General features: G+C 35.9%; 2 protein-coding genes across 12 annotated transcripts in view; both read right to left on the bottom strand.

Moving 5' to 3' along the window:
* Nucleotides 1-26,399, bottom strand: part of CDC42BPA (CDC42 binding protein kinase alpha) — a 449,333-nt gene that overhangs the window by 220,120 nt on the left and 202,814 nt on the right. The window lies entirely within an intron of this gene.
* LOC119524005 (coiled-coil domain-containing protein 186-like) lies at nt 21,725-25,980 on the bottom strand. The gene is given in 1 exon segment (XM_037822695.1): nt 21,725-25,980. A coding segment is annotated over 1 exon segment (2,697 nt). The 5' UTR covers nt 25,744-25,980; the 3' UTR covers nt 21,725-23,046.

The following is a 26,399-nucleotide window of genomic DNA, read 5'->3' as shown; positions in this document are numbered from 1 at the left end:
CATATCAAAGAAATGAAAATTCTCAAGGTACCATATCAAATAATGGTAAATAATCTGAAATTTCTAGAGAAAACTACCATTTTTAATGATCACTAGAATAGACTTCCTGTTTAGCAATACTAAGGCTAGGTAACTTGAAAACTCTTCTATCACAGACTCTAAAAAATGCCAAGAACATTGCAAACATAATTAATAGCACTGAAATATATATCTGAATGTGATTAAAAAGGGAAATGTTAGATTGCACATGGTGTAAAAGAATTAAAATTTTAAAAAGTCTGTGGAACTACACTGGGCAGTTAACCCTAAGTTAAATCACAGACCACAGTTAACAGTACAATTATAAAAATGTGCTATCACCAACTGTAATAAATGTTCCACACCAAGGCAAGGTGTTAATAGTAGGGTGGTATATGGGAATCCTTTATTTTATGCAATTGTTCTATAAACCTACAATTTCTCTAATAACAAAAAAAAAACTGCTATAAAAAATGCTAGATGGAATAACGATCATTCTTACAAATATGCAAATGAGCTTTTAAGAACAGAGAAATTCTTATGGGCCCGTAATGAAGAAAACGTTTGAGAACCAGGGTGAGAACCACTTGAGCTAGAGTTAGAGTAGGGAAATGCTGCTACTCATTTCCTGGGTGCTCATATTTTCACACACATGGGGACAAAAGAGAAGACCTTGGGCTTACATGAAGTAGGGGGTCAGAATCTAGAGAATGCACCATAAAAACTCAACCCTAAAGGTTATATTTTAAGTAAGAAGGTGAATTATAAAAATCTCCCACCCTGCAGAGAAATTTAAAAAGACATTTTGTATATTGACTTCTGCCTGATGTGTGGAAAAAAAAAAAAAAAATCACTCCCCTAGGAATTTGTAACTTTAGGTCAAATAGTTCCACAGTTTGAGATTCTAATTTATACTGATTCTGTGGTCCAAAAATTTTTAAATCAAATAATTGGCATAAATATTCATCCAAGATTAGCAGCCTATAAGGCATCTGGCAAAATAAATTCAAAATTACACTGGAGGATACACAGGCAAACCAGGGTACAAAAGATGCTTACACATAAAGCCCCACTGAAGATATGCTCACATTCCAATAATACAAACTAATTGAAAAAACGGTCCATTACAAGGAAGAGTCAGAAAACTCTTTAAGAAACAGTACAATCAGACCCTTAACAATTATCAGATACACTCTAAAAATATGTTTAAAATGATTAAAGACAAAAACACATCAAAAATATAAAAAAAGAAAAAGAGAGGTTAAAAAAAATCAAATAGAAGACATGGAAATTTTAAAAAGTCACTGAAATAAAAACACAGTGAATAATAAAACAGCAAACTAGACATACTTGAAGAAAATAAACCTGAAGAAAAACTGAAGAAATTAGTCAGCCTCTAGTGTTTCTTACTTAAAATATAACCTTTAGGGTTGAGTTTTTATGGTGCATTCTCTAGATTCTGACCCCCTATTTCATGTATAGAAGGTGAAGAGACATGAATGCTAGAAGGAACAGGTTCAACATATGTGTAGTGCAAGACAAGAAGAGACACAAGAGAACCGAGTTCCAGAAAATCTCTCACAAGCTAGTTACAAATGCAAGAAACAGACATCCTCAGGAGTAAATCTCAGAGTTAACTTTTAAAAATATAAAAATGCACAGTGTGCGAGAGTGCAAGACAAAAAAAGAAACAGGAAATTATGGCCCATACAAAGGAAGAGGATTAAAAATACAGAAAACATTAACAAAGACAATGAGAATGTGGACATACTGAACAGAGCCTTTCAAAAAATGATCTTAAAAATTCTCAAGGAGCTGAAGGAAAGTACAGAGAAAGAACTAAGGATATCGGGAAAACAACAAAGGAACAATATAAGAGTCTAAGTAAAGAGATAAAATTTTATAAAGGGAGAAAACAGGATTACTGGAGTTGAAGACCACAAGAACTGAAATGAAAAATGCCCATGAGGGTTTCAAGAGCAGGCTGGAGCTGGAAGAAGAATTAGTGAATTTGAAAACAACACACTTGAAATGAGTCAGGCTGAGGAGGAGAAAGAAAACAAATCTTAAAAGCAAAAATAGCCTAAAACAGCTATGGGACACTATCAAGCACACCAATATATACACTATGAGATTCCCAGAAGGAAAAGAAAGACAGAAGGGGACAGAAGGAATAGTCAAAGAAATAATGAGAGAGAACTACCCAGACATAGCAAAAGACGTGAATATAGATATCCAAGAAGTTGAGAGTACACAAAATAGGATAAACATGAAGAAAAATATACCCCATTGATAGCAATTACACTATCAAACACAAAAGGACAAGGAGAGAGCTCTGAAAGCTGCAAGAGAAAAGCAACATGTTATGTACAAGGGAGTCCCAATTATATTATGTGCTAATTTCTCATCAGAAACCATGGAAGCAAGAAGGAAGGGGATTGAAATACTTAAAGTGCTGAAGGAAAATAACTGCCAGTCAAGAATTTTATATTTGGTAAGACTTTCAAAAATAAGGGAGAGATTAAGACATTCAAAGATAAACAAAAACTGAGGGAGTTCATCACCTCTAGACCTGCTCTAGAAGCAATGCTGAAGGGAGTTCTACAGACTAAACAAAAGGACACAAGACAGTGGTTCAAATAAGCATACAGAAATAAAGACCTGCAGTAAAGGTAATCGTTTGGGTAATTATAAATGCCAGTACTATTGTATTGTATTGTTTGGTATGTAACTCCACTTCTTACTTCCTATGGGTACTAAAATACAAATGTGTAAAAAAAAATGATAAATTTATGGTTTTCAACATACAATATACAAAGACATAGGTGGTAACAAGCGAAAAAAAAAAAAAACAGGGTACAGAGGGATATAAAAGTATACGTACATGCTATCGAAATTAACTTGTTATCAAAACAAATGTGATTGTTATATACCCAGGATGTTAACGTTTAACTCCATGGTAACCACAAGGAAAACAGATGAAAATTATATCCAGATAAAATGAGAAAGCATTCAATATATTAAAACAAAAAAGCAAATTAACATGAAAGCAGGAATTAACAGAAGTGAGGGACAAAAAAGATGTAAGACTCACAAAGACTGAAGAGCAAAATGGCAGAAGAAAATCCTGTATTATCAACAATGACTTTAAATGTAAATGGATTAAGCTCTCCAATCAAAAGGGAGAAATTGGCAGAACAGGTAAAATAGCATGACCCAATTATATGTTGTCTGCAAGAGACTCACCTTAAATTCAAATATACAAGTAGGGTGAGGGTGAAAGGATGGAAAAAAATATCTCATACAAGTAGTAAGCGAAAGAGAGCTGGAGTAGCTATACTAATATCAGATAAAACAGACACCAAGTCAAAAGCAGATATGACTGACAAAGATGGTCATATACTGATAAAGAGGACAATTCAACAGGAAATACAACAATCATAAATATATTTGTACCTAACAGCAGAGCCCCAAAATTTATGAATACTGACATATTTGAAGAGAGAAACTGACAATTCTTCATTAACAGAAAGAAACTTTAAAACAACACTCTAAATAATGGACAGAACATCTAGTCAGAAGATCAATAAGGAAGTGCAGAACTTGATTGACACACTAAAGCATCTAGACCTAACAAACATACAAAGAAAACATACCCAATTAAAACAGAATACATATTCTTCTCAAGTGCACATGGATCATTCTACAGGATAGACCATATGCTGAATCACAAACAAGTCATCAATATATTCAAAAATACGGAAATTATATGATGCATATTCTCTGACCATTTTGGAATGAAGTTAGATATCAATAACAGAGGCGGAAATGAAAAATTCACAAATATATAGAAATTAAACAACATACTCATAAACAACCAATGGGTCAAAGAAGAAATCACAAAGGAAATGAAGAAATATCTTGAAGCAAATGAAAATGAAAACACAACATACCAAACTATGGGATGCGAGAAAAGTAGTGCTGAGAGGGAAATTTATAGCTCTAATGCTTAGAAAACAAAAAGAAAGGTCTCAAATCAGAGACCTAACTTCAAAACTGGAGGATCTTGATAAAGAAGAGCAAACTAAACTGAAAAGCAGCAGAAGGAAGGAAATATCAAAGATTAGAGCAGAGATAAATGAAATAGAAAACAGAAAAAAAAAACAATAGAAAGAATCAAAACCAAAAGTTGTTTCATTGAAAAGATGAATAAAATAGACAAAACTTTAGCTAGACTGACAAAGAAAAAAAGAGAAAGGATTACAAATAATGTAAGTAAGCAAGGAAAAGGGGAACATTACCAACCCTGCTGAAATCAAAAGGACTGTGTGCCAATATATTGTCAATCTAGATGAAACAGACAAATTCTTAGAAACACAAAAACTACCTAGATTGACTCAAGAAGAAATAGAAGATCCCAACAAACCAATTACTAGTAAAGAGATTGAACAAGTAATCAAAAATCTCCCAAGAAAGAAAATCCCATGAACAGATATGGCTTCACGGAGGAATTCTACCAAACATTTCAAGAAGTCTTAACTCTAATTCTGTTCAATCTCTTTCTAAAAATTTAAGAGGAGGGAACATTCTAACTCATTCTACAAAGGCAATATCACCCTCTTACCAAAGCCGGATAAAGGTATCACAAGAAAAGAAAATTACAGACCAACATCTTTTATGAACATAGATGCAAAAATCCTCAACAAAATACTAGGAAACGGAAACCAACAGCATATTAAAAGAATTATACATCAAGATCAAGTGGGATTTATCCCTGGTATGGAAAGTTGGCTCAACACAAGAAAACCAATTAATGTACTACACCACATTAAAAGAATGAAAGGGAAAAACTATTTGATCACTCCAATTGGTGCAGACAAGACATCTGACAAAATACAGCACATTTTCTTGATAAAAACACTTCTAGAATACTAAGAACAGAAGGAAACTTCCTCAACATGATAAAGGGCGTATATGAAAAGCCCACAGCTAATATCCCACTTTCTCTCTGAGATCCAGAACAAGACAAGGATGTCCACTGACTCCACTGTTATTGACCATTGTATGGGTTGTTCTTGATGAAGCAATTAGGCAAGAAAAAGAAACAAAAGACATCCAAATTGGAAGGTATAAAGTAAAACTTTCCCTGTTTGTGGATATGATCCTATATACAGAAAATCCTGAAAAATCCACAACAAATCTCCTAGAGCTATACAGGAATTCAGCAAAATGACAGGTACAAGAACAATACTCCCAAAATCAGTAGCGTTTCTATAAAAAAAGCAATGAAAATCAGAAAAGGAAATCAAGGAAAAAATTCCATTCACAATAGCAACTAAAAGAATCAAATATCTAGGAATAAACCTAACAAAAGATGTAAAGGACATGTACACAGAAAACTACAAAACATTGCCAAAAAAAATTAAAGAAGACTTAAATAAGTGGAAGAACATGCTGTTGGACTGGAAGATTAAATATCATTAAAATTTCAATATTAACCAAAGCAATTGATAGATAAAATGCAAACCCAATCAAAATTCCAACAACCTTCTTTGCAGAAACGGAAAAGCCAATTGTTCAATTTATATGGGAGGGTAAGGGGCCCTGACTAAAGCCATCTTGAAATAGACGAATGAAGTTGGGAGACTAACACTTCCTGCTTTTAAAACTTATTATGAAGCAACAGTAATCAAAACATCATGTTACCAGCACAGGGGCAGATATATAGACCAATGTAATAGAACTGAGAGCTCAGAATCACCCCTCACATTTATGGCAAAATAATTTTGGACAAGGTGGCAAAGGCCACTCAACCGGGAAAAACTTGTCTCTTCAACAAATGGTGCTGGAAAAACTGGTTCTCTATTTCAAAAAAATTAAAGAAGGACCCCTAAATCACACCACAAACAAAAATTAACTTAAAATGGATCAAAGACCTTAATATAAGAACTAGAACTATCAAACTCGTAGAAGAAATCTTAGGGAAGCACCTTCAGGACTCTGTGTTAAGTCTAGGATCTTAGACTTTATACTCAAAGCACAAGCTACAAAAGAAACAATACAGAGAAAGCCAGGAACTGTGTGGACCGGACGCAGCAGAGCAATTTGACTTTAGGCATACTTCATACAACACTCATGAACACGCGGAACTGCTGAGATCAGTGAAATCTGTAAGTTTTCACCGCCAGGGGACCCGCGCCCCTCCCTGCCAGGCTCAGTCCCGTGGCAGTAGGGGCCACAAGCGCCGGGAACAAGGAGGGAGAACTGCAGTTGCGGCCCTTAATGGAAACTCATTCTACTGATCGAAACTCCAATCACAGACAGACTGACACCAGACACTGGAGAATCCGGGAGCAGCCAGCCCGGCAGAGAGGAGATTAGGGGTAGCAAAAACAGCAAGAAAAACCCAAAAATAAAAGCAGAGGCTTTTTGGAGTTCTGGTGAACATAGAACAGGGAAGGGCAGAGCTCAGACAGAGTCAGGCTCACACGCATATTCAGAAGAAAAACTGGTTTCTCTGCCCCCTGGACAGTTCCTTAATGGCCCTAATTGTCTTGGCTCTTAGCATTTCAATAATGCATTAGATCTGCAAGGAGGGCCTTTCATATTTTTTTTTATCTTTTTCTAAAACAATTACTCTAAGAAGCCCAATACAGAAAGCCTCAAAGAGTTGTAATTTGGGCAAGTCAAGACAAGAGCAAAACTAAGAGAGGTCTGAGACACAAGGCAATAAGTCAAGTGGCTGAGAAAATTCACTAAACACCACAACTGCCCAAGAAAAGGGGGGCAGCCTCTCACAGCCATCTTCCTGGTGGACAGGGAACACTCCTGCCCATTGCTGGCCCCACAGCCCAGAGCTGCCCTAGACAACCCAGCGTGATGGGAAGTGCTTCCAAAAACACACTCACACACCACAAAATTGGGCGTGGACATTAGCCTTCCCTGCACCCTCAGCTAGTTGTCCAAGAGTTGGGAAGGTGGAGCAGTATGAATTAACAAGCCACATTCAGCCATCCTTTCAGCAGACTGGGAGCCTCCCTACACAGGCCTGAAGCCCAGAAACACCTTGGGGAGACGGTGCTCACCTGTGACATAGCACAGTTATCCCTCAACACAGGACCTAGGGGTGCACGGCCTGCAAGAGAGACCAACTCACAGGTCACAGGGGCCAGAAGCCAATACAAAGGACTTGAGGGTCAGCGGCAGAGACAAACTGTGGCAGGACTGAAGTGAAGGATTACACTACTGCAGCAGCTTTAAATCTCCAGGAACACCAGGGAGATTTGATTGTTAGAATCGCCCCCCATCCCTGACCACCCAGATACACGCCCCATATACAGGGTGGGCAACAACAACTACTCACGCAAGCTTGGTACACCAATTGGACCCCACAAGACGCACACCCCCACTCACCACAAAGACAAAGTGGGGGAGAACAGGCTTGAGGGGAACAGGTGGCTCGCGGACACCACCTGCTGGTTAGGTAGAGTGTACTCCATGAAGTTGTAGACCTGACAAATTAGAGATGAGGACTTTAATCAGTCTACAAATCCGAAAAGAACCCTATCAAGTTAAGAAAATCCCAGGAGGCCAAAAAAAACACAAAATTTTAAAGCATATGAAAAAAACAGACAACATGGATAACTCAAGCCCAAGCACCCAAATCAAAAGATCAGAGGAGACACAGTACTTGGAGCAATTAATCAAAGAAACAAAGACGAACAACGAGACCATGGCACAGAATATAAACGACACGAAGAAGAGCATGGCACGGGATATAAAGGACATTAAGAAGACCCTAGAAGACCATAAAGGAGAAACTGCAAGAGTAAATAAAAAACAGACAATCTTATGGAAAAGAAAGAAACTGCTGATCAAATTAAAAAGACTCTGGATACTCACAGTACAAGACTAGAGGAAGTTGAACAACGAATCAGTGACCTGGAAGATGACAGAACGGAAAATGAAAGAACAAAAGAAAGAATGGGGAAAAAAATAGAAAAAATCAAAATGGACCTCAGGGACATGATAGAGAGTATAAAAAGACCAAATATAAGACTCATTGGTGTTCCAGAAAGGGAAGAGAAGGGTAAAGGTCTAGGAAGAGTATTAAAAGAAATTGTTCAGGAAAACTTCCCAAATCTTCTAAACACCATAAATACATAAGTCATAAATGACCAGTGAACTCCAGACAGAATAAATCCAAATAAACCCACTCCGAGACATATTCTGATCACACTGTCAAATATGGAAGAGAAGGAGCAAGTTCTGAAAGCAGCAAGAGAAAAGCAATTCACCACATACATAGGAAACAGCATAAGACTAAGTAGTGACTACTCAGCAGCCACCATGGAGGAGAGAAGGCGGTGGCATGACATATTTAAAAGTCTGTGAGAGAAAAATTGCCAACCAGGAATTCTTTATCCAGCCAAGCTCTCCTTCAAATTTGAGGGAGAGCTCAAATTTTTCACAGACAAACAAATGCTGAGAGAATTTGCTAACAAGAGACCTGCCCTACTGAAGATACAAAAGGGAGCCCTACCGAAAGAAAAACAAAGAAAGGAGAGAGAGTCATGGAGAAACGTTCAGTACTAAAGAGATTCAGTATGGGTATGTTAAAGGACATTAATAGAGAGAGGGAAAAATATCTATGACAAATATAAACCAAAGGATAATATTGCTGATTCAAGAAATGCCTTCATGGTTATAATGTTGAACGTAAATGGATTAAACTCCCCAATTAAAAGATACAGAGTCACAGAATGCATTAAAAAAAATGAACTGTCAATATGTTGCATACAAGAGACTCATGTTAGACACAGGGACTCAAAGAAATGGAAACTGAAAGGATGGAAAAAAAATATTTCATGCAAACAACAGCGAAAAGAAAGCAGGAGTACCAATATTACTCTCAGATAAAATAGACTTTAAATGCAAGGATGTTAGGAGAGACAAAGAAGGCCACTACATACTAATAAAAGGGGCAATTCAACAAGAAGAAATAACAATCATAAATGTTTATGCACCCAATCAAGGTGCCACAAAATACATGAGAGAAACACTGGCAAAACTAAAGGAAGCAATTGATGTTTCCACAATAAGGTGGGGGACTTCAACACATCACTCTCTCCTATAGATAGATCAACCAGACAGAAGACCAATAAGGAAACTGAAAACCTGAACATTCTGATAAATGAATTGGATTTAACAGACATATATAGAACATTACATCCTAAATCACCAGGATACATATTCTTCTGTAGTGCTCACGGAACTTTCTCCAGAATAGATATGCTGGGACATAAAACAAGCCTCAATAAAATTTTAAAAATTAAAATTATTCAAAACACATTATCTGACCAGAAAGGAATACAATTAGAAGTCAATAACCATCAGAGACTTAGAAAATTCACAAATACCTGGAGGTTAAACAACATGCTCCTAAACTATCAGTGGGTTAAAGAAGAAATAGCAAGAGAAATTGCCAAATATATAGAGACGAATGAAAATGAGAACACAACATACCAAAACCTATGGGATCCAGCAAAAGGGGTACTAAGGAGGAAATTTATAGCATTAAATGCATACATTAAAAAGGAAGAAACAGCCAAAATCAAAGAACTAATGGATCAACTGAAGAAGCTAGAAAATGAACAGCAAACCAATCCTAAAGCAAGTAGAAGAAAAGAAATAACAAGGATTAAAGCAGAAATAAATGACATAGAGAACAAAAAAAAATACAGAGAATAAATAACAAAAGTTGGTTCTTTGAGAAGATCAACAAGATTGACAAGCCCCTAGGCTAGACTGACAAAATCAAAAAGAGAGAAGACCCATATAAACAAAATCATGAAAGAGAAAGGTGACATTACTGTGGATCCTGAAGAAATTAAAAAAATTATAAGAAGATACTATGAACAACTGTATGGCAACAAACTGGATAACGTAGAGGAAATGGACAATTTCCTGGAAACACATGAACAACCTAGACTGACCAGAGAAGAAATAGAAGACCTCAACCAACCCATCACAAGCAAAGAGATCCAATCAGCCATCAAAAAGCTTCCCACAAATAAATGCCCAGGGCCAGATGGCTTCCCAGGGGAATTCTACCAAACTTTCTAAACAGAACTGACACCAATCTCACTTAAACTCTTTCAAAACATCAAAGAAAATGGAACACTACCTAACTCATTTTATGAAGCTAACATCAATCTAATACCAAAACCAGGCAAAGATGTTACAGAAAAGGAAAACTACAGGCCTATCTCTGTAATGAATATAGATGCAAAAATCCTCAACAAAACACCTGCAAATCAAATCCAAAGACACATTAAAAAAATCATACACCGTGACCAAGTGGGGTTCATTCCAGGCATGCAACGATGGTTCAACAAAAGAAAATCAATCAATGTATTACAGCACATTAAGAAATCAAAAGAGAAAAATCAAATGATCATCTCAATAGATGCTGAAAAAGCATTCCACAAAATCCAAGATCCCTTTTTGATAAAAACACTTCAAAAGGTAGGAATTGAAGGAAACTTCCTCAACATGATAAAGAGTATATATGAAAAACCCACAGCCAGCATAGTACTCAATGGTGAGAGACTGAAAGCCTTCCCTCTAAGATCAGGAACAAGACAAGGATGCCCGCTGTCACCACTGTTATTCAACATTGTGCTGGAAGTGCTAGCCAGGGCAATCCGGCAAGACAAAGAAATAAAAGGCATCCAAATTGGAAAAGAAGAAGTAAAACTGTCATTGTTTACAGATGATATGATCTTATATCTAGAAAACCCTGAGAAATCGACGATACAGCTACTAGAGCTAATAAACAAATTTAGCAAAGTAGCGGATACAAGATTAATGCACATAAGTCAGTAATGTTTCTATATGCTAGAAATGAACAAACTGAAGAGACACTCAAGAAAAAGATACCATTTTCAATAGCAACTAAAAAAATCAAGTACCTAGGAATAAACTTAACCAAAGATGTAAAAGACCTATACAAAGAAAACTACATAACTCTACTAAAAGAAATAGAAGGGGACCTTAAAAGATGGAAAAATATTCCATGTTCATGGATAGGAAGGCTAAATGTCGTTAAGATGTCAATTCTACCCAAACTCATCCACAGATTCAATGCAATCCCAATCAAAATTCTAACAACCTACCTTGCAGACTTGGAAAAGCTAGTAATCAAATTTATTTGGAAAGGGACGATGTCTCGAATTGCTAAAGACACTCTAAAAAAGAAAAACGAAGTGGGAAGACTTACACTCCCTGACTTTGAAGCTTATTATAAAGCCACAGCTGTCAAAACAGCATGGTACTGGAACAGAGATAGATATATTGATCAATGGAATTAAACTGAGAATTCGGAGATAGACCCCAAGATCTACTTCCAACTGATCTTTGATAAGGCCCCCAAAGCTATGGAACTGGGACATAACAGTCTTTTCAATAAATGGGGCTGGGAGAGTTGGATATCCATATCCAAAAGAATGAGAGGAACCCTTACCTCACACCCTACACAAAAATGAACTCGAAGTGGATCGAAGATCTCAATGTAAAAGACAGTACCATAAAACTCCTAGAAAATAATGTAGGGAAACATCTTCAAGACTTTGTATTAGACGGCCATTTCCTAGACGTTACACCCAAAGCACAAGAAACAAAAGAAAAAATAGATAAATCGGGACTCCTCAAGCTTGGAAGTTTCTGTACCTCAAAGGAATTTGTCAAAAAGGTAAAGAGGCAGCCAACACAATGGGAAAAAATTTTTGGAAACCATGTATCTGGCAAAAGACTGATATCTTGCATATACAAAGAAATCCTACAACTCAATGACGATAGTACAGACAGCCCAATTATAAAATGGGCAAAAGATATGAAAAGACAGTTCTCTGAAGAGGAAATACAAATGGCCAAGAAACACATGAAAAAATGTTCAGCTTCACTAGCTATTGGAGAGATGCAAATTAAGACCACAATGAGATACCATCTCCCACACCGATTAGAATGGCTGCCATCAAACAAACAGGAAACTACAAATGCTGGAGATGATGTGGAGAAATCAGAATTCTTATTCATTGTTGGTGGGACTGTATAATGGTTCAGGCACTCTAGAAGTCAGTCTGGCAGTTCCTTAGAAAACTAGATATAGAGTTACCCTTTGATCCAGCGATTGCACTTCTCAGTGTATACCCGGAAGATCTGAAAACAGTGACACAAGCAAATATCGGCACACCAATGTTCATAGCAGCATTATTCACAATTGCCAAGAGATGGAAACAACCCAAATGTCCTTCAACAGATGAGTGGATAAATAAAATGTGGTAAATACACACGATGGAACACTATGCGGCAGGAAGAAGGAATAATGTCGTAAAACATACGACAACATGGATGAATCTTGAAGACATAATGCTGAGCGAAATAAGCCAGGCACAAAAAGAGAAATATTATATGCTACCACTAATGTGAACATTGAAAAATGTAAAACAAATGATTTATAATGTAGAATGTAGGGGAACTAGTGATAAGGAGCAATTAAGGAAAGGGGAATGATAATCCAATAAGAACAGATAAGCTATTGTGGGTAAATTTAATGTTCTGGGAATGCCCAGGAATGACTATGGTCTGTTAATTTCTGATGAGTATAGTAGGAACAAGTTCACAGAAATGTTGCTATATTAGGTTACTTTCTTGGGGTAGAGTAGGAACATGTTGGAAGTAAAGTAGTTATCTTAGGTTAGTTGTCTTTTTCTGACTCCCTCGTTATGGTCTCTGAAATTTTTTTTATTGTATGTTTTCTTAAAATTTTTTTTATATAGTTGATTTTTTTTTAAAGTTAATTTAAAAAAAAAAAAAACAAAAAAAAAAAACACAAGGAAAAAAATATGCACAGCCCCCTTGAGGAGCTGGCGGAGTATACAGGGGTATTGTGCTTCCCCACCTTGATGGCTGCTACTTTTCTCACAGATATAGGGGACTGGTGGTTTGATGGTTTGAGCCCTCTACCACAGGACTTGCCCTTGGGAAGACTGTTGCTTCAAAGGAGAGGCTAGGCCTCCCTATTATTGTGCCTAAGAGCCTCCTCCCGAATGCCTCTTTGTTGCTCAGATGTGGCCCTCTCTCTCTAGCTAAGCCAACTTGAAAGGTGAAATCACTGCCCTCCCCCCATGTGGGATCAGACACCCAGGCGAGTGAATCTCTCTGGCAATGTGGAATATGACTCCCGGGGAGGAATGCAGACCCGGCATCGTGGGATGGAGAAATCTTCCTGACCAAAAGGGGAAAGTGAAAGGAAATGAAATAAGCTTCAGTGGCAGAGAGATTCCAGAAGTAGCCGAGAGGTCACTCTGGTGGGCACTCTTAACGCACAATATAGACAACGCTTTTTAGGTTCTAATGAATTGGGGTAGGCTGGTGGTAGATACCTGAAACTATCAAACTACAACCGAGAACCCATGAATCTTGAAGGCGATTGTATAAAAGTGTAGCTTATGAGGGGTGACAATGTGATTGGGAAAGCCATATAGACCACACTCCCCTTTGTCTAGTTAATGGATGGATGAGTAGACAAATGGGGGGAGGAAACAAACAAACAAACAAAGGCACCCAGTGTTCTTTTTTACTTTAATTGCTCTTTTTCACTTTAATTATTATTCTTGTTATTTGTGTGTGTGTGGTAATGAAGGTGTCAGGGATTGATTTTGGTGATGAATGCACAACTATGTAATGGTACTGTGAACAATCGAATTTACAATATGTTTTGCATGACTGTATGATACGTGAATATATCTCAATAAAATGAATTTAAAAAAAAAATGAGCTTTTACACCTTCATGATGCCTGAGCGTCTCCAAAGTACAGGCCAGCAGTAACATAAGGGGCTTTTCCTTGTCATTAGAGCCTCAGCATCTCAGACCCTGTCATTAGGTTCCTCCATCAACACACCTGACACCTGCTTATGAACGATAAACCACTTTTCCCTCTCCTCCATGCTTCCTACGTGGGTTCTCACCGCCACCAGAGTCAAATACAAACTCCCCAGTCTTCACTCTCACTTGACCAACTGCTACAGCTCCACCCATATAATATTATAAAGGCATGTCCCCTGTTCCACTGTAACCTTTTGCTCCCCACCAACTTGACTGAGCCCCATATTCTTGGCGTGTTTCCCTGTGTGACCCTTTAAAGACTGATGCTCCTTTCTGTTCTAGGACCAGTGAGTACTAATAAACTTTTCCTTCATATGCCTCTGGTGTCACTCGCCCTTGCCTCACTCCTATATATATATAGAGAGAGAAGGAGCCTTACAACACATAGCACCAGTGATACTCCCTCCCGTGATGAAGATGCTCTTCCTATGGCTTCTGTGAAAATATATTCTGTGTTTTTCCAAATCCATGTTGTTTTCTTTAAAATTGTGTTAATAAATAAAACTGTTCTGATACAAAAAAAAAAAACCAATACATAAATAGGACTTCATCAAAATTAAAAACTTTTGTTCCTCAATGGACTTTATCAAAGTAAAACAATAAACTACAAAATGGGAGAAAACATTTGAGAACCACATACCTGATTCAAATTTAAATGTCCAGAAAATACAAGGAAATTCTACAATTGAACAATAAAAAAACCCAATTTAAAAATGGGCAAAAGACGAACAGACATCTCTCCAAAGAACATATACAAATGGCCAGAAAAAAAAACATGAAAATATGCTCAACATCCTTAGCAATCAGCGAAATGCAAATCAAGACCATAATGGGATCATTTCACACCCATTAGAATGGCTGCTATTTCAAAAACCAGAAAATTACAAGTGTTAAAGAGGATGCAGAGTAATAGGAACACTCATTCATTGCTGGTGGCAATGTAAACTGGTACAGCTGCTATGGGAAACAGTTTGGTGGTTCCTCAGAAAGCTAAGTATAGAATTACCATGACCCACCAATCCCTCTGCTAGGTATACACTAAAAAGAATTGAAAGCAGGGACTCAAACAGATATTTGCACACCAATGCAAATTTTGGCATTACTCACAATTGCTAAACGATGGAAACAACCCAAGTGTCTATCAACCGATGAATGGATAAACAAAGTGTGGTATATACACACAATGGAATGTTATTCAGCCATAAAAGGAATGCAGTCCTGATACATGCAAGAACATGGATGAACCTTGAAGACATCATGTTGAGTGAAATAAGCCAGACACAAAAGGACAAATATTTATGATCTCACTGTTTTGATACAATTAGAATAAGGAAACTTACAGAGTTAGAATCTAGAATCTAAGTTACCAGGGGACAGAGATTGGGAGAGGATAAAAAAAGGGAAGTTAAGGCTTCAAATGTACAAGATTCCTATTTGGAAAGATGGAATGGATGGTGTTGACAGAAACACATTTTGAACACAATTATCAACAATGAAATATATATCTGAATGTGCTTAAAAAGGAAGTGTTAGATTGTATACAAATGTTAGATTGGATATATGGTAACAGAATAAACAACACATAGTGACCCTTAAGTTAAACCATGGACTTTAATTAATGGTACAATTATAAAAATGTGCTATCATCAATTGTAACAAATGTTCCACACCAATGCAAGGTGTTTGTGATGAGGTGGTACACGAGAATCCTTTATTTTATGTATGATTGTTCTGTAAACCCACAACTTCTTCAATTAAAAAAAGTACAAAAAAAAAAGAATAAGAGGAGAATAAACTTGATTAAGCCAATAGAAAGCAGGAAAGAAGTTAAATAAATACATAAATAATTAGTAAGTAAAGAAATAAGCATATATGCAAAAAAAATAAGCAAAACCTACACATAAGTAGCACAAGATAAGATAGTAGAAACAAATACAGATACAAGATAATCACCAAATTTATAAATGGATTAAATTCACCTACTGTAAGATAGGATTGTCACTTTGGATAACAAACAAAACCAAAACAAGCAAATAAACAAAACCAAACTTCAATTGTTTAAAAGGAATGTCACCTAAAACATGGACATAGAAAAGTTGAAATAAAGGATGGAAAACATATACCAGACATACATTAAACAAAAGAAATTTAAGATAGCTATAGTAATATCAGTGAAATTAGATTATAAGGCCAAAATCATTATTAAGGTGTTTTAAAATTCATGAACATACTAGTAAAAGAAAACATTGTGGGATAAGTAACAATTCTTAATAAAACATACCGAAAAACATAACTGTGCAAACATTAACAGATTACGAGGAAATATTTAAAAATCTACCATCATAACAGGGATTTTTTAAAATGTGTTTGTAAATTAGAAAACAGAAATAAAACTGGTTAGAATATAAATATTTGCACAAGAAAAATAAGAAGCTTAATCTTAGGACACATAAAAATTTACATGCAATATTTAGAGAAAATATATTCTTTTCAAATAAACATGGAACACTTATAAAAACTGACTGGTTACAGAGTCATGAAGCAAATCCCAACAAATGCAAAACACTGCTATCTAATACACCAATTCTCCAGTAAATTAAAACTAAAAGTAAGTGAGTAAGTAAGTAAAGTAAGTAAGTAACACACCATGAAAATAAGGAAGCACATATGTAAATAACTAATGGTCCACAAAAGAAATCTAACTGATTTTGGAAAATATTTAGAATTGAACAATATTAAGATACTCATGTTAAAATACATGAAGGAAAAGAGAAACACAAACAACCTTAAGAATGAAAAGGTGGACAAAACTAGACATGTAACAGATATTTTTAAACTAGGAAGAGCACAGTCAGAACAACTTTATTCCAGAAAACCTGAACACTCAGAGAATCTAGGCAATTCCACAGAAAAATATATAACTTACCAAAACTGACTCAGGAAGAAATAGAAACCAAAGAGACCTTTAACCATTAAAAAATTTCTATCAATAGTATAAAATCTACCAACAAAACCAAAAGAAAACAAGACCCCACCAAGGTTAAAGTGATTTTAAAAGTGACTTTTACTAATTATTTAAGCCACAGATAACCCCAACCTTACAAGAACAGCTAAAATGGTCAAGGGAAAGGGAAATGGCTCCCCAGTTCACTTTATGAGGCTAAAGCAATCTAGAATATAAAATTCAGGCAAACACAATATATGAAGGAAAATTACATTCCAATCTCACGTATGAAAAATCTCATATGAAGATTCTTGGGTAGAATCTTCAATACATATTAGCAAAGTAAATCTAACAATTTGTTAAAACAGCATGACCAAGTTATGTTTCTCCAAAGCAAAAGATTTAATATTGCAAAATCTATGCAATCTATGTCATCCATCAGATTAACAGATTAAAGGGGAAAAAAAATCCTAACATCATCTCAATGAATGTAGAAAAATCATTTAATTACAACAAACTCTTGACAAATCAAAAAATAAAAGGAAATTTTCTTAATATAAGAGGATATATACCAAAAACTAATAAACTCCTACTTAATTTGAAACTATGCAAGCACCATTAGAATCACAAACAAGACAAAGAGACTCCTTATCACCATTTTGTACTGAAGATCACTGTGCCAGTTTGAATGTATTATAATCCCCCCAAAACACCATTATCCTTGATGCAATCTTGTGTGGGGAGACATATTAGTGTTGATTAGATTGTAATGCTTTGAGTGTTTCCATGGACATGCGACCTATCCAACTGTAGGTGTTAACTCTGATTAGATAATTTCCATGGAGGTGTGGTCCTGCCCATTCAGGTTGGGCCTTGATTAGTTTACTAGAGCACTATATAAGCTCAGACAGAAGGAGCGAGCTTGCTACAGCCAAGAGGGACACTTTGAAGAATGCACAGGAGCTGAGAGAACAGCTTCAGCTTACAGAGACATTTTGGAGATGGCCTTCGAAAGCAGACTTTTGCTCCGGAGAAGCTAAGAGAGCACAAACACCCCAAGAGCAGCTAAGAGTGACATTATTGAGGAGCTGCAGCCTAGAGAGAAATGTCCTGGGAGAAAGCCATTTTGAAACCAGAACTCTGGAGCAGACGCCAGCCACCTGCCTTCACAGTTAACAGAGGTTTTCCAGACACCACTGGCCATCCTTCAGTGATGGTACCCAATTGTTGATGCATTACCTTGGACACTTAATGGCCTTAAGACTATAACTGTGTAACCAAATAAATCTCCTTTATAAAAGCCGATCCATTTCTGGTATTTTCCTTAACGGAAACATTAGCAAACTGGAACAATCACAGACTACATAGTAAGAGAAAAAGAAATAATAATATACGTAAGGATTGAAAAGGAAAAAAAAAAAAACCAAAAAATTTTGTATTATATAATTGTCTTTAGGAAAAATCTAGGAGAATCCATAGACAAATGGTATGAACTAATAAAATTAGCAAGGTTGCTAGAGTCAAGGTGAACATACAAAAACCAACCGTATTCCTAAAGAACAGCCACAAGCTATTAAACTGCAAATTTAAACAAGTTATTATTTATTATAGCAATAAAATCCGCACAGTGCTCGAGAACAAATCTAACAAATATAGGCAATGGCCTTACAGTGAAAATTACAAAACCTTCTTAATAAACATAAAAGAAAACCTAAAGCAATGGAGAAAGACACCACATTCATGGATGGGAAGATTCTATGTGTACACATAAATTTTCCCACTAAGTCACTAAATTAAATGAAGGTCGATAAGCTTGTGTGTGTGAAGATATGTTGTGTGTGTATGTATGTATATAAACCAATAAGCTAATCCTAACAATCATATGGAAAAAACAAATGGCCAAGAATAAGAAAGACAATTTCAGAAAAAGAAATAACAATTATAGAGTGATACCCCCATGAGAAACGGACTTTCTTACAAAGGTATAGTGAATAGAGTGGTATGGTTTTGTCTCAGATACAAGAGTCAAAAAGCAAGCTGAAACTTGATTTGGAAATTCACAGAATTTGGGAATTTCCTAAATTCAAGGCAACTGCCCGTGTAATAAATAATTCCCACAAGGTCACATAATCATGGCATTTCAGAACACTGAGAATCAAAAGAACATCCTATAAGTTTCCAGAGAACCAGGAAGAAATTTATAATAGAAGGACTGAAAATCAGAATAGCATCAGACACCTCAACAGCAATGCTAAGTTAGAGGACAATGAAATGCTTTCTAAATTCTATGGGAAAAAATAATTTCAAATCTAGAATACTAAGTCCAAACAAATTACCAATCAAGTATGAAGGCAGAAATGAAGGTATTTTTCGGTCATGCAAGATTATGAAATATTTACTTTCAATTGAACTTTTCTCAAAAAGCTACCAACAAATAAAGAGAAGGACAGACATGGGATCCGGGAGATAGAGGATCCAATATTAGAGACCAACAAAGTGAATTTCCATGATCATGTTGTAAGGTAGTCACAGGGTGATAGCTCTGCAGTAGACCTATAGAACAAATACTCAAAATAAGAATGAGAAAATGCAGGATTCCAGAATGGCTATCTCCAGAGAAAAAAACAACTAAGTTATTTAAAGCATTTGACAGACAAATAAATTTCTAAATTACTTAATATGGGATAGAGTTTTGGGATATATTGGTTATACTTAACATAGAAAACTAAGTAAAGCAAAAGGTCATTTACTTCAGATAAAACAAAAAGTAGTTCAAGAAGAGGTATAATAAAAAATAAACTACATGGCTCAGTGATAAATATGATTTACATCATGATTTAAAAATAAATACTGAACAATGATTTAAAGAATGACTGTGTGTTAATTATACTTGGAGGATAGGCAGAAGTATGGCGAGAGTGGGGTGAAAGACCTAATATTCATCTTATTCCATGGCATGAAGTTAATTAGATAATATCTGAAACTAAATAATCAAGACAGCAGCACAAATATGAGAATAGGAAGTACGAGTAAATAAAATGCCAGAAGTAGCAGCCAAAAGATTTGTGAGTGTCTGACTCCAGGGAAAGAGATTTGGAGATAAAAAAAAGTAGGGCAAAGGAATATTGTTTCTTGTCATAAATCCTTCTGAAGTATTTATAAATATCACTTGTCTGAAGCTGATAAAAAAAATTTAAAAAAACACTGAATTAAAGCAAATGAAAGGGAGTTTTCTACATTATAATTTTTTAAAGGAAGAGCTAATCTGCTGCTATGGCCAAGACAACTATTTAGAAACCATCAGTAAGGCTTTCAGAACATATTTTAATAGGGACAACTTACATAGACAAAAATAGTACTCATCGCATTCTAGAATGCCCAAGAATTTAGAAGGCCAGACTCCAAAGAAGAACCCCAGTTTTGAGTCTAAGGGGCTTATAGATGACGGAAGAAAGCCTTGCTGCTCCCATGGATCAGCTACACTGACTTACACTGTGGTTCCCTACTCTCTTGAATTGTGACCCACAACTTACAGATGCTTCAGCCTCCCTACAACAAACGGTGTTTTCTAAACGCAACAAGGCCATCATGTAATTTCTCCCTTTTCATATCATGCCCGGCATTACCCACTCACCATTTAATACCTTACACATGCAGATACCCTTCATCAGTATAATTCTACATATCCATCCCTCCATTGTTTCTGTAACTGTTGTCATACCGTTTACTTCCATATATGTCATAAATCCCTTATTACCATGTTATTTTTGTTTTTAATAGTCAGATGCCTTTCATGTAAAATAAAAAAGATAATAAAGTCTTTTCTCTTTGCTCACTTATTTATCCTATCTGATGTTCCTTATTAATTCCTATAGATCCATTCTTTAGCATCCAGGCCTACTGGAGATGAATTCTCTGATCTTTCATTTATCTGAAAATGTCTTTAATTCACTATCATTTTTTTTTCACTACCATTTTTGAAGGATATTTTTATTTGATATAGAATTCTCTGATTAACCGATTTTTTTCTTTCAACACATGAAACACATTCCATGGTTTCTGATGAGAGAGTGGGTATCCTTATCTTTCCCCTGTATGCAATGTGTCTTTTTTCCCTGGCTGCTTTAAATGTTTTTCTTCAAATTTAATTTTCAGGAGTTTAATTATGATGTAGCCAAGCATGATTTTCTTTATATTTACCAGGCTTGGGTTATACCAAGATTTTTAGAACTGTGTTTTTCATCGCATGTGTGAAGTTTGGGCCACTGTTTCTACAAATGTTTTCCTGTTCCTGTCTTACTCTCTTCTGTGACTCCAAATATACGGATCCCTGAGCCTCTATTCATTTTGCCTCAATCTTTTACTCTCTTTGCTTCCAATATGATAACTCCTATTGATCTGTCCTCAGTTCAGTGCCTCTTTCTTCTCTCACCTCCAATATACTGTTAACCTCCTCCAGGGACTTTTTCATTTCAATTATTGTACCTTTCAGTCCTGAAATGTCCATTCCATTTTTTTAACTTTTTATTTTGAAGTATTTTCAAACTTACATGACAGTTACAAAAATAAGACAACCCATCTACAGACCTCCAACATACCCCTATCCCCCTAGATACCCAGATCAATTTCAATATTTTGCCACATTTGCAAGATCATTTTACTTATCCATCTCTCTCTCTCTCTCTCCCTCCCTCCTTCCCTCCCTCCCTCCCTCCCTCTTGAATATTTAATACTGCCATGTACATTTCCTAAGAGCAGGGATATTCACTTATGGAAACCACCTTAAATGCAGTTATCAAATTTCAAGAAATTTAGCACTGATATAAAATTTATATTCTAATTTTTAATGTGCCAATAATGGCTATTCAGTCTGTCCTCCTCCCTTATTAGATACCATCCAGAACTATATATTGCATTTAATTGTCATTGTCTCTTAGTCTCTTGATTTTTCTCTTTTTTTTTTTTTTTTTTTTTTATGTCTGGCAGACAACTTTTAATGGCAGATCTTAAATAAAGTATTATAAAAATCTGACAGATACATACATTTGGCTCCAAAATTCCTTTGGTTTTGGAGATGTAATTATTTTGTGTATTAAATAAAAAAATAGATCACATTTCTTTCAGGGAACTGTATGATTGTTTCACTACAATATGCAATTATATCAATAGGAAAGAATAGTGCTCAAATGAAATGGTTTACAGTGTCATATGCTGGTTTCTCATGGGAACTGGTTCTTCATAAATATCTTAAAACACTATTACATTTATCTTTACATTTGATGTTAGTAAAACTAATATATTTCAGTTTCAAATAGTTGACTATTCATCTCTCTGTTCTAATGATTGGATCCATTTCAGATTTGAAAATATAACTGAAGTCCACAGTAATTTTCTAAATGAACATGTTACTTAAAACCCTATTTTATATAATTGAAGATTTAAAAATTTAACTACTAACTCAAATAATTGGAATCTGAAAATATGTTTTACACTATAAATCACAAAAATTAAAAAGGAAGCTACCTAGCAGATATTGGACAGAGGCATGACAATGCATGATCATTGCTGGTTATCAATATTTAGCTTTCCTACTGAATTTAGCTGTCCTTAAAACTAAAATTACAATGAAGAGATTTAAGTACTCATATGCATCCCTAAAACATTATCAAATGTTATCATCTGAATTTCAAAGTATTAGAAATTTTATCATTTCTTTAGATTTCTTGATGTTGGAGGAATAGCATGTTACTTATTGAATGAGTAACACTTGTGTTTTCATGCATAATTTTAAAATGCTGACTCATTTTTGACATTATATACTTTAAGGGAAAGAAATATGGAAAAGGGGTTTTAAAAGCCCTTGTAGTAATATTCAGCACTTCATATGACTGTTAGCAATTAAATTAAGTTTTCTTTATTCAATAATAGGCTGCTGTATTGCACCATACAAAAACAAATGTCATCAAAGCTTATATTCTTTCAGTATACACAAGAATGCATTTATATGGTGAAAGGATACTTTCTGTACAGATGAAGCAAAACATGTTCTACTGGGTGACACACAAAGCAGGGGACAGTTTCCAATAATACTGGTCAGCAGCACCTGCTCCTTGGGTGGCTTCTGTTTACTCTGTGTTAGATCTTCATCCCCTGTTCCAATTCATGCTGGTATTTGATAAGGCGTTCTATTTCTGTTCCAAGTGTCTGTAGATTTTCCTTCAAAGTGATATTTTTTAGTAATGTATCCTCTAAAACAGCCTGTAATTTTCGGTTGATCTCCAGAGAAAGTTCCAATGTTAACCCACTATCTGCTGGATGGGATGTATATAAAGATGCCATGATGCCGCCCCGTCGACTTAAATGGACTTTGTTAAAATCAGACGCCTCTGAAGAAAGTGTACCTGATTCTTCCCGTAAAATGTAACTCTGAATTATTTTTGTTTTTTTCCTAATTTCTTCCACCAATTGTTTTATGTGGTCCTCCATAAATTCTATCTTTTCATTCTTCCGGGCATGTGCTTTCTGCAGCCTTACTATCCTCTCAATCAACATAGCCTTGTCTACTTCTGGAAAGTTATCCACAGCTACTGAGGACCCAGTATTTTCTGGAGATCGATCTTCTGCACTGCTTCGAGCATTAAGGGACCCTGATGAACTGGAACGACTTCCCATGCTGCTGACTTCTTTATCATAGCTTCCACTCTCAACCTGATCTAACTTTCTTCGTGCTTGCTGAAGTTGTTTGGTAAGATCCTTGATACTAGAAGCATGTTTACGTCTTTGAGTTACTAATTCATCTTTTAATTCTTCTACCTGGGTACTCAATGTTTTAACTTCCGTTCGTCTACAAGTGAGTTCAGCTTGCAGAGTCTGGACTTCCTCTTTTTGCAGTTTTTCTTCTTTTAACAATCTACTTTCCAAATTAAAATTTGTCTGTTTCATTTGTTCACACTGGCTTTGTAACTCACTTTCACTACAGGAAAGTTTATCAAATTGTGACTGCAAAGAATTGGATTCAGACTGAAGCTATGCATTCTTACTAGTGAGCTTTTCTGTAAACAGTAGTAGCTCAGATTCTCTTTTCCTACTGCCTTCAATGTCTTTCTGTAGGTCATTAATCAAAGAATTAAGACTTTCCACTTCTTCCTTCAAATTTTCAATTTCTTGTTTACCTCTTTGAAGCTGTTCCTGCATGTGATCTGCAATTTTCACTTTGTCCAATAAATTCTGAATTTCAGCTTTTTGGCGATTAATAATTTCTTTATATTTCGATAATTCATCTTCTGTTCTTAATCGTTCATCTTCTAGACATTTTACCTTTGTTCTCAGTGTTCGTAGCTCATCCATGCCCTCCTTAAATGTCCTCTTCAGGTCCTCTAGTTCCTTTATTTTGGCATGATGCATCTCTAGCTGGTCAGATTTTTCTTGCATTTGTTTTTCAAGTTCTCCTTTTGTGACTCTGAGCTTTGCATCAAGCTCATTTGATTTAATTTCTTCTGATTCCTGGTATGTTTTTATCATATCCTGACAGTTTTTTCGTATCTGATCAGCTTCCTCCTTTGCTTGGGTTAACTTTGTTGTTGTTTCTTTGAGTTTATCTCTGGTTTCCCTGTGTGAATCCATTTCAGCTTTTAATTTGTTTTGTGCCCATTTCACTTTAATGATGTGAGAGTTGATATCTTCCTTTAACTTGTCTATTTCTCTGATGAGTCTAGCAGTTTCACCTTCCTTTGTTTCATACAGCTGGTGTAACTTTCCTTTCTCCTGAGAAAGCTGCTTAATTTTGTTAGTGTTTTTCTCACATTCCTTATTTGCATCTCTAAGTTTTCTCTCAAGTATCTCTTTTTCCTTTCGAAGGTCTAAGGATTCCTTCTCACCTCTTACATACTTCATTACCATTGTTTCCTTTTCCTGGCGTGTCTCCTCACATTTCTTGTTGGCCTGTTCAATCCGATGGGCCATCTCTTTGTGTAACTGTTGAATTGCATTTTTACTAGCAATATCTTGAGCTATTAGTTTATCTTTGGAAGCTTTAACTTCTTTATTGAGTTCCTCTATTCTTGATTCTAACTGTTTAATTGTGCTCATATGCTGCTTCTCTGTTTCTGTTCTTTTTTTTAATTCTTCTCTTAAATTGTCTTTTTCTGAACAAATGTCTAAAATGAGCTCCTGATGCTTCTTATTTTCTTTAAGTAGCTTCTTTATGGTATGTTCCTGCTGCAGATACTCGTCTTGTACACATTTTTCAAATATAATTAATGCATGTTCACTCTTATTCATTCCATTTGGTACTCGGTGTTCATCTGCAAATTCTGTAGATAATAGCTCAGATTCTATTTCTTCCAACAAATCCTCTGATGCAGAAACGTTTTTTATTCTTGAAATAAGTTTCTTGGTGCAGTCTGTATCATAAGGACTTTCTGAATAAGACTTTTGATCAGCTGCTTCTGTAAACGTAGATGACCTTAATTCCGTCAATATTTGTGTTACTGTCTGTTCTGTTTCATTTGTTTTTGAAACTCGGTTCGCAAAATCTCCAGCAGGAAAATTAGCTATTTGTTCAGCATTTTCTGGGCATATGTCTGTTTTAGCACAAGACTCCTCACCTCCACCATGATCTGGAATATAATTTTCCTGTGCTACCATCTGATTATTGTGTTCATTAGGCTGACATAAAGTTTTATCAAAATTTGAAGACAATAGTATGGATTCATTTTCTAAGCTGTTGCCTTCACCACCAGAAAACAAGTTGCATGAGTCTTCCTTTAATTCAGATGTTGTTCCAATATTTTTATCAGAGGAAGTAGAGGCTACATGCTCTATCTCTGACATGCTGACTGGTATCAATTCACACTGCCTCTCTTCATATCTGCTTCTGGTCTTCGTTTCACATCCCACTTCTCCCAGACTCAGGCCGCACCCTAACGAGGCCGCTGTAGCTCTGGCTCAGGAGTCAGCTTCTCCATAGCTGGGGCCAACCGACGGGAGTGGGAGGGGGAAGGCCGCGGCGGGGAACCCCGCGAAGACCTAGCTGGGTCAGTCGCGGATTCCCCAAACCCCGGCAGAGCTGACACATCAACCTCTATTTCTTTTTAAATTGTGGGTACATATATACAACATAAACTTACCCATATCAACCACTTCAAAGCATACCATTCAGTGGGACTAATCATACTTACAATGTTAATATCCTCACCACATTCCATTACTAAAGGTTTCCCAGCCACCCACCCCCCCAAAAAACCCCTATATTCATTATGCATTTACTCCCCATTCCCCATGACCCCTGCCCCTGGCAACCTGTATAATATTTTTCTCTCTATGAACTTTCATATTCCCCAATATTTTCTTTGTGGTTACCATGGGACTTAAATTTAACATCCTAAATCTAAAACAATTTCATTTGCTTTGATACCAACTTAACTTCAACAGTATACAAAAACTGTGTCCCAATACCCCCACCCCTCACCTTTATGTACTTCTTGTCA

The sequence above is a fragment of the Choloepus didactylus genome, chromosome 2, assembly GCF_015220235.1.
Source record: "Choloepus didactylus isolate mChoDid1 chromosome 2, mChoDid1.pri, whole genome shotgun sequence".
In the NCBI taxonomy this organism is placed as follows: Eukaryota; Metazoa; Chordata; class Mammalia; order Pilosa; family Megalonychidae; genus Choloepus; species Choloepus didactylus.
This window is presented reverse-complemented; position numbering and strand designations above follow the sequence as displayed.